We start from the raw sequence: 15,870 nt of genomic DNA, 5'->3' as shown, positions 1-15,870 counted from the left end.
TCCTCAACAAATGGAATGGTTGAACAGAAGAATATAACTCTTCAAGAGACCGCAAGAGTTATGCTACATGCAAAGAACCTACCCTACTACTTTTAGGCTGGAGCTATGAACACAATGTGTTATATTCACAATCGAGTGGCCATTAGTCAAGGCACAAACATTATTAGTTATGAGTTGTGAAAAGGAAGAAAACCAAATTTCAAATATTTCCATGTGTTTAATAGTAAATGCTTCATCATGATTGATTGAAAGCAAAGACGCAAGATGGATCCCAAGAGTGATAAGGGATATTCTTAGGATATTTAGTCAAAAATAGGGTATTTCGTGTGTACAATAACCGCACTAAGAATATTGTGGAATCAATTAATGTTGTGATTGATGATGCACCTCAAACTGTGACAGGCGATGAAAAGAAAGACTACATTCACGGTAATGATCAAAATATGACGACTGAAGTGCCAAACAAAACTGACATCTTGAAAAAATTTGATACTGAAAATTCAATTTAAGAAAAGAAAGATGACTCAACAAATAAAATTCTCTCAGTTAGAATTAAAAAGGACCATTCAATTGAGAATGTGATTGGAAATCTAAATGATGGAATTATCACCAAAGCAAGAGAAGTCATTGCTACCATGTGTTTCATCTCGAAATTTGACCCCAAAAATGTCAAAGAAGCATTAACTGATGAATATTGGATCACTTTCATGTAAGAGGAACTTGTTCAGTTTGAAAGAAACAAAGTTTGGGAGTTGGTCCCCAAACCTGACTCAATCAACATTATAGGAACAAAATGAATATACAAGAACAAGTCATATGAAAACGGTAATGTAACTAGGAATAAAGCTCATATGTTTTCTCAAGGGAACACTCAAGTAAAAGGTATTTATTTTAATGAGACACTTTCTCCCATGGTACGTCTTGAATTTATTAGACTTATGTTAGGAATATCATGTCTTCTGAAATTCAAGTTGTTTTAAATGGATGTCAAAATGCCTTTCTAAATGGGTTCTTAAATAAATAAGTCTATGTTGAAAAAATCAAAGGATTCGTTGATCCAAACGCACCAAACCATGTCTACAAGCTGAAGAAATCTCTATATGGGTTGAAACAAGCTCCAAGAGCTTGGTATGAAAGAGTCACTGAAATCCTCGCCACTAATGGCTATAGCATATGAGGTGTTGACAAGACTCTATTTGTCAATAAGGACGAAGGAAAACTGATGATTGCCCAGTTTTATATGGATGACATTGTCTTTGGCGGAATGTCAAGAAAGATGGTGGAACATTTTGTTCAACAAATGAAATTTGAATTTGAAATGAGTTTGGTAGGTGAACTCACTTATTTTCTTTGATTCTAAGTCAAGAAAATGAAAGAAGGAATATGTGTGTCCTGAAGCTAGCGAAAATATACCCGAACGTGTCGCACGCTCGAACATACAACAGGGTCGCCATCGAACTTTATTTATACCCAAAGGGAAGGGAAAACATCGATAAAACTCGGGGGAAAGAGATATACTGGGTAAGGAAGTCGGTAATGCAATGGGAAGGTATTAGCACCCCGAACATCCATAGTACTCCATGGGAACCGTTTTGATTGTTCTCGTTTGAATAGGTGTTATCTAAAAATTACTCACAAAAGGATGGGAAATAAAGGAAATAGATAGAGTGCTCAGTGAGGATTGGGGCCCTCATGCCTATGTATCCTCATAGTGCAATGAGGAATTCATAGCTTCGTAGTTCAAGGAACAAGAGGTGGGAGATGAAAAGGGTTGTGATAGAAGTATGGTCTGAACCACAGAATAGTGTTTTGAACTGCAATGAGGGTGAAAAGATGAACCTAAGAGTAAGGTGATTGTTACCAATACGTGGACTAGTAAGACTTCCACTATAGGGTAAAGCCGAAAAGGAAGGAATTAAGTGTTTGAGGTTGTAGCCCAAACAACTCTTGGTTCGCAAGGTGATGCAAGAAGGAGCACAAAGAGGTAGTGTATTTGGCTCAAAGATAACTGGTATATCACATGGAGTGAATGAAGGTAGAATATGAGTGTATCATGGAGATGAATGGAAGGAAGTGACCAAAGTCACTGAATTGAAGGATTCGATGATAAGTGACTGAAGGAGTGTTGTTTGAAATTGAAAGGTGAAAGTGTATTGGAATCCATAAGAGAAATGAGATTTCTACCATAGAGGGAAAAGGCTTTAACCGCTATGTGGACCAGCAGGCCGCCACTGTAGGGTGTTTAGCCAAAAAAGAAGGAATTAAATGTTTGAGGTTGTATCCCAAACAAATCTAGGTAGAAAGTCGGACTACATTAGGTGTCCTAAAAGGATGTATATGGAATTCCAAAGAGAGTGTATTTCAATGTCAAAGAGATAATGTTTCATTGGGTGAACGATTTATGATCGAAGGTAGGTGATGAATAGTGAAAGATATGAATAATGCCCTAAGGCGGAAGAAGGAATGCTTAGAAGTATGCTCGCCAAGGATTCGCATCCTCGTGCCTACGTATTCTCATCGTGCAATGAGAAAGTCAGAGCAATCGTAGTTCGGAACCACGAGAGTAGAGAGAGGCATTTGTCTAAGCAACAGGGGCTCACAAGACAAACACCACTTTCAGAAGTTAATTGTCATGAAATAAGTAGCGAGATATTTATCTAAGCGGCGGGGACTCATAAGACAAACACCACTTCAAAGAATGATTGTAGTACTGTAGTATAAAGAATAGTATCACTTGTTGGGGAAACAAATAGTTCGAGATCAACGAAGGATAGTATCCTGGATCCAAGAAGGATATAGACCCTGAATCGGAGAGCAAGGTAGGCATTTACCAATACGTGGACTAGCAGACCGCCACTATAAGGTAAAGCCAAAAGGAAATGTTGAATTAAGTGTTTAAGGTTGTAGCCCAAACAACTCTCGATTGATGAGGTGGACTGTCGTTAAGACATCCCAAAAGGATAGACAAGGAGTCCAAGGAGAAGTATGATTGATCTCAAAAAGGGATGGTATAGATTGCATGAATGGAGAATGATTACTTGAGCAATAGATAAGGTAGATTGATAAAAAAGATAGCTCACGAAGAATCTGAATTCTCCTGCCTACGTACCCTTATGGTGCAATAAGGAAATCAGAGCTTTCATAGTTCAGCCCACTAGGGCTGAAAGCAAGGTGATTGAAGGCAAAAGAATGATTGAATATAAGTGAATAGAATGGAGAGATGAAATGAGAGACTCCATCTCATCATTCCTTACGGCTTAAGGCTCGTTTCGTGCAATTTGAATCATGTTAACCAAGTGTTGACCTTTGATTTGTCTTGTATAATCCATTGCTTGGTGTGACTGAGGATGCCTTGATTTGAAGATCTTGACTTGAGGCTTCGAGCTCCACAGTTTAGGAGAAAAGTCTTATTAAGAGACCAAGGGTCTTTTGGTCACTTAAATTAGATTGTGGGATTATACAAGTTCAAAGGATTTAATTGATCAAAATTGCTTTTGATCAATTTGAACCGTGGGTTTGAAATGATTTGGGATTTTTGGTTAAAACCTAATCTGATTGTTAGAATTGAATTAGACTATCCTAAGGGATCATGTTATGGTTAATTAAAGTTGATAAAAAAACCTATGTTAAAAATCTAGGAGAGCATGTGCATGTTAATCAATGTTTCAATCAAAATGTCCATGTCAATTCTATTCCTAAGGGAGCATGTGATTTTATGAGCAAAATGTCCAAAATTACCCCCAAAAGGGTAAAATAGAGTCGCTGCTTGAAACCACTAGGACATCTAATGATTCATAACCATCTTGCAGAATGGTTACATTACCATTATGATTTCCACCATGATTATTCAATCGATCATGGTAGACCTTTCTTGTGGAACCCTCCTTCTTACAATGACAACCCCTAATAGCAGGAGTATTACCACCATAAGAATTATGTAGAACTTTACCCTTCTTATTCTCAAACCTACCATTTTTCTTCAAGAATTTCCCCTTAACAGACAAACATTCACCAAGTGAAGATGGTTTGTGCTCCTTTCGTTCTTTCAAATCATTAAAATACAATGTTGATTGAACATCTTCAAAGGTCAACGAAACTTTTACATGCAAAAGAGTTTCTTTGAAATGAGCATGAGACTTAGGTAAAGCACACAACAACAACAACAACGTTTGATCTTCATCATCAATCTTGACCTCGATATTCTTAAGATCAAGAATCAACTTGTTGAATATATCCAGCTGCTCAGCCAAGACTTTGTCTTCACTCATCTTGAATGAATACAAAGATTGCTTCAGCTAGAAATGATTTACCAACGATTTTTTCATGTACAAACCTTCGAGTTTCGTCCACACACCAGATGCAGTTTTCTACTTTGAAACTTGTTGGAGAACCTTATCACCAGGGCTCAATACAATGGTGTTATGGGCTTTCTCGATCATCATCATCTTCTCTTTCTCCGTTAGGGCAACATCCATCTTCGCTGATCCTTTTAATTATTCTAACAAAGTCTGCTGAGCGAGTAGGGCTTGCATCTTCAGACGCCATAAACCAACCGGTGAATTTCTCAATCTCATGCTTTGTGAATCGACGTCATCAAGAACAAAATAAAATATAAGAAAGATTGAGTTTCTTGAACAAATACAAGAAATCCTATTAGGTTTTATAAAAGAGAGAGAAGAATAAGAAGAATCAGGATTGGTTATAATTGTTTTACTATTCACTTTCTCTATTAGGGTTCAAAGATTAGAACTGAATATCAACAACTCAACTTCTCTCAACAACCTGAGAGAACTAGTTTATTTATAGACTACTAAACTAACTTAAGCTACAAGCTAACTTAAACAATTTGACTAAACAAAAGGCCCAATTCGACATGCTAACAATTCTAGTATTTCGACTACTGCATGTTTAAGCATACTTCGACTACAACATGCAGGATCAACATGTGAACAGGCTTCGACTACATGCTAGACCTTTGCCGAACCAAGAAGTTATCATTGTCGATACTAGAGTTCGATCCAAATTCTCACAATATCAACCATATTATTGAAGATCCGATCATTCATGTCTTTCCACAATATGTCAAATCAACATCAACTCATGCTTCCTAAGAATTATAAAATAGCAAATAAATTGAATTAATTGTGAAAAAATAATTACTTTCCAACCATCACACCAAGAGTCATCCACGCCCGATATCAAAACTTTGAACAACTTCGTATGTAGCTCCTACTCAAGCGCTTCATACATAGTTCCACCACTAGAGGTTCCTTTGTCATTCACACATCTCCTAATTTACATTCCTTTTGCTCCGAGACTAAAAACAAGTGTGGAAAACAGAGTCTAAGAGGTTCATTTTCACCAAATTATCATTCTAAAACAAAGTAATCATACCATTCCCCACTCTTTTGTTCACTACACTCGTGATCCTCTCAGCATTGCCTCTATAATCCAAAGATTTTCCATTGGTGATTGACCAATAAAGAGAGTGTTGTTCGCAAACTAAAGATGAAAGATAAATAGGCTTGTATAACTCATTGAAAAAGGTGTAAAACTATTATCTTCCACCATTTTTTTCATAAGAGCACTCAATCACTAAAAGAAAGAGTAATGTGCTAAAGGACCCTTTTGGTTTAGCCCTTTCTAAATTTGAATTTGTTTCAATGGAATCTCATTCACCAAAATCGACATGCTTTCTAGAAACACACAAACATGAATCCAATATAACCTTTTATCATAGATATCAAATCTCCCCAACATATAATCTAGAAAATCTCAAATCACTTAATCATATGTTTTATTGAAACAAAAAATTTTAGGCCCTCAATTCTTGATACCTCTGCATCGAAGAACAAAAGACCAGGTCTAAGACCATTTCGCATCAACTCCTACAACCTTAGATTTGTCCATATTGCTAACCAAAACCCTATCTAATCTACTCGTCTAAACAACATTTGGATGGAACCAGGTTAACCTTTTGCCTAAAAGGAAGAACTATCATTCCCAACTCCAAAAACTGTAAATCGATCTATACACAATCGAATGTGATTTATCAAGTTTTGGTTTATGTAACAAGATGTATACACAATCAATGTGATTTATGTAACAAAGATAGATACAATGTAGATTACACAGCAACAATTGTGACAGATAGATTCTTCTATTGTATTTGATCATACAATAAAGTTTAACAAAGATATCAAATTCTAATAGTAATTCTATCTTTGGAGCTAACTACTATACGTTCAATTTGATTTCATTCAAAAGGATAGAGACATGTTGGACATAGAGCATCAACAACTGTGACCACCTGTGGCTGTAAAATTGATTTCTTCAACCTGTGGCCATTAGTTACAAATCATTCAAATCTTCACACACAAATGGGTGATTCATTTCAGAAGCATAAGCAATATACAAAGGAAGTTACCACTCTAAGCCTTTTTTTTAACTTTCTATATAACAAATCTATACCAAAATTCTTTCTTGTTCTGATTACTGCCAAAGTCACCACCTTCCCTTCAATCTGCTTTTTGTACAGCAGTCTTGAATAAAAGGATGTACAATTTCTGATCCATTGAGAAATATAGAAACCCTCCAACAGAATGGGTGACAAATGAACCAAAACTAGTCCCCACAATACAGTGCCATGCTGGCCCATACACCCCATCAAATTCCTGTAATGTTTCAACCACACAACCGAAATCATTGACCAATCAATCACACAAATGTTGAAATGTACTAGTACACCCAAAAAACATTGACCAATTTTCACAGCATCATCAGAATGAATCAAATTCAATTGAATAAAAATGCACATAATGAGTAATAATGATATGAATTGTACCTTCTTGAGAGAAGATGCAAGGGTTTTTGAAGTGAATTTCTCCATACTATCAACAGCTTTTCTAGCACAATCAACAGCATGGATCTGCATAAACGGTGGCATATCAGCCGACACCATTTTCGCTCCATTGATTGCAAAGAAATCACCTAAATCAACCATTGATCCACATAACGATTTTCTTCTTCCACCACTTTGACCCATAGGAACAGAAACTCTCTCCTTAACAACATTCGCTTCTTCCACAACAGCTACTTTCCTTGATTTTTCATCTTTAACATCTTTAACATCTTCAACAACACACCCTTTACAAGATTCCTTCTTCTCGTTCTTTAACAACCCCTGAAGTTTCCACCTTTCCAATTCTGAACCCGGTTTATGAGGTTTCTCTTTATGGGTTTTCTTTGAGGTCAAAAAAATACTCTCTTTTTCAAGCTTTGGTGTTAGTACTGTGTTCTGTGCGTTGTGGGTTTTGTTGGGTTTTGAGGATTCGAATATAGCTGAGGTTGTCATGGATTTTGTCTGCAAACGTGAGTCAACATGTTTGGTTTGAGAATGTTTGGTTTTTTTGCTACCTAAGTTAAGGCTTTGAAAGGGTTTAACCAAAAAAGAAGATTTAGTAGCCTGAATCAAATCTGAGTTTGGCTTAGTGTAATGAGAAGGAGAAGGTGAGAAGATCGTGGGTCTAGGTTGCTTTGCCGGAACTGGCGGACCTCCCGGAGCAGAAGGTGGAGTTGATTCCGGCGGTGCAGTGTTTCGCCGCCGGGAAGAACGGTGAGCCATTTGTTTTGGTGTGTGTTTTTGTTTGGTTGTGGAAGAAAGATGGGATTAAAGAATAGAAAGTGTAAAGTGAAAGTGTTTGGGATATATTTTGTAGGTGTTGGGGGAAAGAACAGGGTGAGTTTGATTGAAACTGTGTGTTTGATAGAGACTTGTGCGGTGAGATTTAGATTAGTGAAGTTGAGTGTTGGGTTGGTTTTGTCACGCGCCAAGGGTATGTGTGACCTTTGACTAGCTCTTACGTGTGTGAGAATGAAAAATAGAGGAAGAGCATAAGAGGATGTAGGTTAGGTGAGGTTAGGTCATGTCTTGGATTTAGAGGTACAAAATGGATTCTCTCATAATTGTTGATTCATCTTTCATGGCTTGTGTGAGTTGGTTTAATTTTTGAAAAACAAAAATGATTTTAGAGGTTATTGATTTTTTTTTTAAATAGAACATTAAATGCAGTTTTGGTTTCTTTTTATTTATTTTTCTAAATTTTTAATCTCCATTAGAAAAATTAGGTTTTAAATATTCTTGAGTTCTTTTTTTCCGGTTGACTATGTGGCACATTCAGCTATGAGGTGGCAAATGAAATGTTGACATAAGTTATTTAAAAACATAATAAAAAAAAATATTTTAAATGAAAAACATTATAAAACTCGACATGAAGTTAAGTTGGGTTTGTGTTCTTTCCCATTTGCACCCAATAAACCTTAAAAAAACGTGATGTTCTTATTCTTTTCTAGAAAGTCATAAGTTTTGTATCAATCTTCACGATCCAGCGCTTAGCAATCATGTCCCAATATTCAACATCAAGTAATCGTAATGTGTCTCACTCAATCATGTCGAATGCAGGTGTGGTTTTCCTTCTCCATTGATGACGGCGTGGAAGGATTTGAACTCGGGTCGTCATTTTTTTGGGTGTGGGATGTACAAGGTTTGTTTGATTTGTAATATCCATGAACGATGTTATTTTGTGATTTCTAGAATCAGTGATACAAGAGATGTAGTCACTTCGTCTGGTACGACGAAGAAATGTCTCAACGGGCCAAAGAAGTAATATCTTCAATGCACCAAAAACTAAACCAAAAAAATGTCAAGTTGAATGAAGCCATTATCAGAGAGGATCAACTGAAGTTGAAGATCAAGTTCTTGAAAATGATGAACAAGTTTACCATGGGAATGACATTAGTGTTGTTAATTGGATTGGTTGTATCAAATGTAATAAATTAGTTGATTAGGTTATGTTGTTTATGTTAGGTTTGTTTGTGTTTGATTGTGCAATGTAATGTATTATTAATGTTGTGTGAACTACAATGCAATGTAATTGACTATGTTAAGTTGAATGAAGATTATTGTTGTCGAATATTAAGTGCAATGTTAAGATTGTTGTTATGACATACCTATAATTGTTGAATATAACAGACATGTAATTGTTGTTATGACAGATATATGATTCTTGTTATGACATAATGTGTAGTTGTTATGACAGACATGTTCATGATAGTTTGTAATTTGATCATGACAAACCTGCAATGTTAATTTAAGTGCAATGTTAACAAGTGTAAACCTTGAACAAAACACAATGAAATACAATTTATAATTTGTATCATAAACCTGTAATGTAACAATGAAATTTCAAGGCTCAAAATATCATTGGCATTTCATAAACTTGTACATGACAGTTACAACTTTTTTCATGGCAAACCAAATCAAAACACCAAAATACTGAAACATTACAACTTGTTCATGACATACCAAAATACATGACCAAAATACATAAATATTACAACTTGTTCATTATAGACCAAAATACATAACCATTATAACTTATTCATGACAAACCAAAATACATAAACAGAACTTAATCCTATTCTTGAGTAGTTGGAAGGCCTTGTGAGCAAGATTCAACTTTTTGGGTAGGTTGTGTTACACTCTTTGACTTTTTTGTTACCCTTTCCCTTTGTAGTTGTTTTGCTTCTTGGTCTTATTTCCTTCCTTTGGCATGGCCATATCTGCTGCCCTCTTTCCTTTAGCTATTCTCTTGTTATGTCCCATGGATCCATATTTTTGACATGTGACAGTTGCTAGCTTCTTTGGCAGAACATGTGGATTTTTTTGTTCATCATTGGTCTTGTACCTCATATTTTTTAAATGTCCAATTGACATTCTCATAACAGATTAATTGACCATTAATGCACCATCTACAGGCCATAGTTGAGGACCATTTGTAGGGTAGATGGTGTGTGAGTGTGTTTTTTGAAAATTTGATTTCCTGCACAAAATACCAATATTCAAAAATATATTCATAAATAACATGACACCAAATAACATGACTCAGTTCATTACAAACCTATAATACTCAGAAATATATTCTTCAGGTTGTTTCTTATTATGCCATATACATGTTATGGCATGGCTGCAAGGGATCCCTGATAAGTCATATTTACTACAAGCACAAGTACCTTATTTGATGTTGACACAATAAGTTTCTATACCATTTTTTACACCAATTATAGCCATGTCGTCATCACCATGCCAAGTTGGAGTCAAACTTTCAGCAGATTTCGTATTCTTCTCAAGTACTAACTAGATTCTAAGGCATACATTACCAACATATTTAACCATAAATTCTTTATGGTTAGTAATTCTTTTAGTCAAGTAATATTGTATCTCTCATACAACCTTATATGATGGAAATATGTCACACTCTTCATCATCTTTACTCTTAGGTGGTGTCTGCAGTTGGTTAGAATCTTCACCATTATCATGGGGAAAGTCATTCTCATTTGGTCTAGTTGTTTTAGTTGGCATTACAGTTACCCAATCTAACTCAAGTTCATTATCCTCACCACCATCTATTTTAGCATCATCACCTACTTCAACATCATCAACTACTTCAACATCATCGCCTATTTCAACATCATCGCCTACTTTAGCATCATTGTCCACTTCAGCTTCATTGTCCACTTCAGCTTCCACTTCATTATCAACAAACTTCTCACCAGTACAATGAACTTCATCGTCATTAAAAGTTATGTCATGCCTTATTTCTGCCTCGTCTACAATGTCAGGTTCACTAATGTTATACTCAACATGCAAATCTATTACCTCACATCCATCAGCATCTTTAATAAGTTGTAACACATTATCATCACAGTTAAGTGTTCGAAGGCCACGACTAAAGTTAAACCTAGGGCTCCAATACCAAATACACCTAATGTGTCTATATCCCTCTTTTTTAATCAATTCCAACAATTCAAAATATGACAGGTAGTCAACATCCCATTTCCAATTCATTTCTGAAATTAGCCCAACAACATACAATTTCACACGGGTGTCAATAAAGTAGACTCTATGATGAATTATAAACCTAATTTTCTTATACTTTGATGGCTTGGAATAGATAATTAATACAAGTCAGAATGAGACAGGGGCCACAAGAAAAATTTACAAACCTTAAAATATTATGGGACCACAAGCCATAAATGACAAAGGAACACAAACCCTAAAATAAAATGGGACCACCGCGTACAACAAGAAATTCAGACAATGATGTTTCTATCATGGGGGACAGAATAATACATACCTGAGACAAAACTTCTCATCTTCATTGCTTTTCTCTGCTGCTGGAGGAATTTTGTACATTGTTGCTCCTAAATCTTAATGAAGCGTGGTTACAAAGAACGATTAAGGATACTAAAATACTGGGTTGGGGCGAATTAGAATTAGGGTTCTTCAAAATTTAAGGGAAACAGGATTTATGGGCTAGGGTTCTTGAGTAATTGGGGGAAAGACGTTCGAGGAATGAAGTGAAACACGTTTATGACCTATGATGTTTTTATAACATAACTGCATAATAATTATTGTTTAGTTTTGATTATTTTCTAGAAAAATAAATATAAATCAAATATAAGATGTTTTAAAATGACGTGGCATTGCTTTTCCAATTTGGGTCAATATTTCATTTGCCACCTCATAGCTGAATATGCCACATAGCCAACTCTGAACAGAGGACCCAAAAAACCCAAGAATATTCAAAACAATGGACTTAAAACTTGATTTTTTTTAAGGGGAGATTAAAAGTTTAGAAAAATGAATGAAGGGGGACCAAAACTACATTTAAGCCCAATTATTTTTACTTAAATTAGAATTTGTAATTTTTGAATCTGAATGTGATTTTTACATTAAAATTTGTTGTTTAACTCAATCTTGCATAAAATTCAAATATAAATTATTTTACATTCAGCTCACTTTTACTTATTTTTTAAAATTTTACATATATTTTCAAAGACACATTCTTAAGCTTGGTTAAGGTGAAGTTTATTGAACTTTTTAACACACCTGCACAGATAAATCGAGAGTGGTGGAACTTCCAACTGAGTTTCATAGAGGTATTGTCTCTAAGGAAGGTGAGTAGGTCGGTGACAAACTTAAAGGCATGAAGGACCTAATGATATTCCTCAACAACGTTTTAGCCGAAAGACAAATCAATTTGAGGGTAAATTACGCCCAAATTGAACAACAAAGAGCCTTTTCCGAGATGAATGTTTTCTTTAGGGGCTTTTAGCTTCAATTTGAAGGAATTAAACTAAATGAAGGTTAGGAAAAGGAAACACCCATAGTGTTTGTGCTAAGAATTATAGGCAGGTTGAATGGCCAAAGCATTCCTCAAACATTATCAATACAATACTGATATGGCGCCAAACCGCATGCAGTTGTAGAATCTAGTACATAAGTCTGAGGAAACCTTTAAGGAGTATGCTCGGAGGTGGAGGGAGCTAGAAACCAGAGTACAACCTCCATTGCTTGAAATAGAACTAGTGGACATGTTCATGGGTAACTTGCAAGACCCATATCTCGATAGGATGGTGGGAAGCACGTCCTCAGGCTTTTTTGACCTAGTTTTGGCTGGCGAGAGAATCTAGAATATGATCAAGATGGGTAAAACCCATAACTCCGCAAGTACCTCTGGCATGGTAAAGAAACCTTTCGTCTCCTATGGTGAGAAAAGAGAAGGAGAGACCAACGCAACAGCAGTAGTCCGAATCAAGACTCCAACATATTGTGTTCCCTATCAACAAGTAGCTGTCGTGGCTCCCGTTCAACAATCACAACAACAACCTTTCACTATTCCTATTCAACCTCAATAACAACAATAACAACAAGAACAATGCTATCAGCAACCTCAATAACAATATCAACATTATCAATAACAACAACAACGCCAATAATATCGAAAATAAGTTTTAATCCGGCTCCGATAATGTATAGCCATATTCTACCATATCTATTGAGAGGATCACTTGTACAATGAAGGGAGTTGGGACCCCCTCTGGCGGTTCTTCCTCCCGGGTACGATACGAATGCCTGTTATGAGTTCCACTCCAGAGCTCTCGGACATTCCATTAAAAATTGCAAAGCTCTAAAGTAAAAAGTGCAGGGTTTGATTGACTCAAAGGAAATTACGTTCGCGTCCAACGGCCCGAATATAAATAGTAATCGCATGCCTCCTTACAATCAAACAAATGTGAACATGGTAGAAATTGATAATGGACGGAAATTGATAGCCTCTGCCAGTGAATTGAAAACTCCGCTTATTGAAATCAAGAACGTGTTAATAAAAATGACGCATTTCCAGTTTGTGCAACAACTTGTGAGTATTGTTTAATTGACCCGCAACAGTGTGAAAGTTTGAAGACCACCACTCAAAACCTGATAAATCAAGGGATTCTTTTGATAGACCGTCCCTCTACAATCCAACACATGTCCACTCTCGAAATACCATACGATGAAGTTTCACCTCTACAAATTCCATACAATCTCTCTCAATTAACCCTATCAATAACTCCTATAGCTCCAATGATAATAACGGTCTCAATATTGTTCCCTTATGATAACACAATGGCAGTCTCATGGGTGTATGACTCCTCAATCTACATTTATGGCCAAAAGATATAAGAAGAGCCTCTGAAATTCGATGACCCAATAATCAGCATAGTCGGGACTGGCGAGGTAACAAGAAGCGGTGGGATCTTTGCACCAGCACATCCTTCAATTAAGAATAGCGATCTGTTGACCCAAGACAAAGGCAAGCAAGTTGACCATGCCCAACAGAGGCGAGACTCTCTACCAACCAATAAGGTAGACGAGTTCTTGTTGTTGGTGTAAGCCCTAAAGGCCAATACTTTTGGTACTTGTATTGGATTATTTATTAATAATAAAAGGCTTTTTCTTTATTATGTTTGTCTAATAAAGTCCCTAGAATAGATAGTCCGTTTAATGTATCAAGTGTGACTTAATCATGAGATCACATTAAACATAAGGACACTATTCTTAAAGTATCCATAGTCAAGCTTTATTGTGAAGTGGGATAACATTAAAGCATTAAGACTATTATGTATATAGATTGATAATTACATCTCATGGATCATGGATAAGGAGTTATCAAGTCTTAAACATAGGTATGAATATTAAGAGTAATATTTATACTGGATTGACCCGCTATGAGAATACTATATAGAATGTTATGCAAAGTGTCATAAGTTATTCTCATGGTGCTAATGGTATATACCACCCTTCGACCTGAAACCACTATGGACCCTAGATGTAGAGTTGAGTGCCTTATTGCTGATCAAACATTGTCCATTACTGGATGACCATAAAGACAATTGATGGGTACTCCACGAAGCATGCTAAGGGACATGAGTAACCTAGATGGAATTTGCCCATCCTGTGTAACAGGATAAATGTCTATGGGCCCAATATTGAACTGGACAAGGATGACACGGTCTATGCCTTGTGTTCAATATAGACATAAGGGCAAAAGGGTAATTGTACACATAAGTATTATCACAAAAGGATTTGACAAATCATATGACATTTTCGTGTCTTGGATAGCAGTGATGTGTTGCTAGATACAGCTCACTGTTTATTATGTTAAATACGTGATTTAATATAATTGCCAATGCCGCGAAAACCTACAAGGTCATACACAAAAGGACGGATTGATGAGAGATAGAGTAACTAAGGAATACCATAATGTACGGTGCACTTAAGTGAATTGTAGAAGATCGTAAGGTACAATGTACTTAAGTAGAATACGAAATATGGTAAGGTACCACGCGCTTAAGTGATTTTGGCATATTATAAGATATGGGTCATATACACTTGAATGGGCTTTTTAGCTTGCAACCCACACAAGTGGTTCTATAAATAGAACCCTTGTGTATAAGCATTTGTGCAATTGCAATTTTGTTTCTCTCTCTCTCTCTCTCTCTCTCTCTCTCTCTCTCTCTCTAAGCCTTCATTCGTAGCAGCTAGCACTGAGATTGAAGGAATCCGTTCGTGTGGACTGAGTAAAGGCATTATCATCGTTCAACGTTCGTGATCGCTCTGTAGATCTGCATCAAAGGTTACAATCTCCACAAGAGATAATGATTCTATCACTGATCATGCTTATTCGTAAGGATCACTAAAGGAGAAATTTTAAATTCTATTGCATTTTGGATAGCTCTTCTCCTTCAGTGGTATCAGAGCCACTTACGAAACCATGCATCTGATAGCTGTTTATTTTCTATATTTTTTGTATTAATACGATTAAAAGACAGAATGTATCAAAGAATAAACGAGTAATTAAATTTGGCATCATGTGTGTACGATTTGGATGATTGATGTTGACTATGCTTCGGAATCCGACATTAGTATGGTAAAGCAGCGATACATTGATCATCCTTAGGTTATGCAATTGAGATCGACCAAGTTATATATATGATATAAGTAATCCTGATGCAAAATACAGTATATATGATATATTGTTTCTGTTTCGTTCATTCAAACACTTAATGGTTATTTTCCTTTGAGCGATCAATGGTCGTTTGCTTATTGATTCGACATTAGTATGGTGAAGCAATGACATGTTGATCAATCATACTAAATCAACAATCGAGGTGTGTTTGACAGTCTGAAATTGGTGCATTAGGGTTAATGACGGCGCAAGGATTGTGTTGTCAAAGAGTTATGCGATTAGGGTTGTGACTGCGCAAGAGTTGTGCTTTAAAGTACAAGTGTTGATGCGAAAAACCCTCGTCCCACTGACCGGACAGCGGACCCCCCGCTAACTCTGCGTAGTGTGATCGGTCGCCGAAATTTAATTTGGTTTTAATTAATTAAAAGAATTAAAATTAATAATAATAATGTGTTTATTATTATTGCCTTGTGGTGATCGGTTATGGCCTTAGTTTTCCTTTATTTTGTTTTGGGTT

General features: G+C 36.1%; 1 protein-coding gene across 2 annotated transcripts; it reads right to left on the bottom strand.

Moving 5' to 3' along the window:
- Nucleotides 1-6,079: 6,079 nt before the first annotated feature.
- LOC127073862 (uncharacterized) lies at nt 6,080-7,928 on the bottom strand. 2 transcript variants are annotated; one of them, XM_051015103.1, is made up of 3 exons: nt 6,845-7,928; nt 6,472-6,674; nt 6,080-6,338 (listed from the first exon to the last, which is right to left on the bottom strand). In XM_051015103.1, exons 1-2 carry the CDS (start codon nt 7,622-7,624, stop codon nt 6,519-6,521), a joined length of 936 nt encoding a protein of 311 aa, XP_050871060.1. In that variant the 5' UTR covers nt 7,625-7,928; the 3' UTR covers nt 6,080-6,338; nt 6,472-6,518. The 2 variants fall into 2 exon arrangements, with proteins under 2 accessions (XP_050871060.1, XP_050871059.1); XM_051015102.1 differs by having other exon boundaries at nt 6,080-6,674.
- Nucleotides 7,929-15,870: the final 7,942 nt, after the last annotated feature.

Source organism: Lathyrus oleraceus, chromosome 4, assembly GCF_024323335.1.
Source record: "Lathyrus oleraceus cultivar Zhongwan6 chromosome 4, CAAS_Psat_ZW6_1.0, whole genome shotgun sequence".
Classification (NCBI taxonomy): Eukaryota; Viridiplantae; Streptophyta; class Magnoliopsida; order Fabales; family Fabaceae; genus Lathyrus; species Lathyrus oleraceus.
The sequence above is the reverse complement of the archived record's forward strand: the minus strand, read 5'-3'. Positions and strand labels throughout refer to the sequence as shown.

What these genes read in the sequence shown, in the direction of transcription:
- LOC127073862 (XM_051015102.1), bottom strand. Translation starts at nt 7,624, where the DNA reads ATGGCTCACCGTTCTTCCCGGCGGCGAAACACTGCACCGCCGGAATCA. An exon ending in TTGCATCTTCTCTCAAGAAG is followed by an intron (nt 6,675 to 6,844) that starts GTACAATTCATA and finishes GAAACATTACAG; the next exon opens with GAATTTGATGGGGTGTATGG.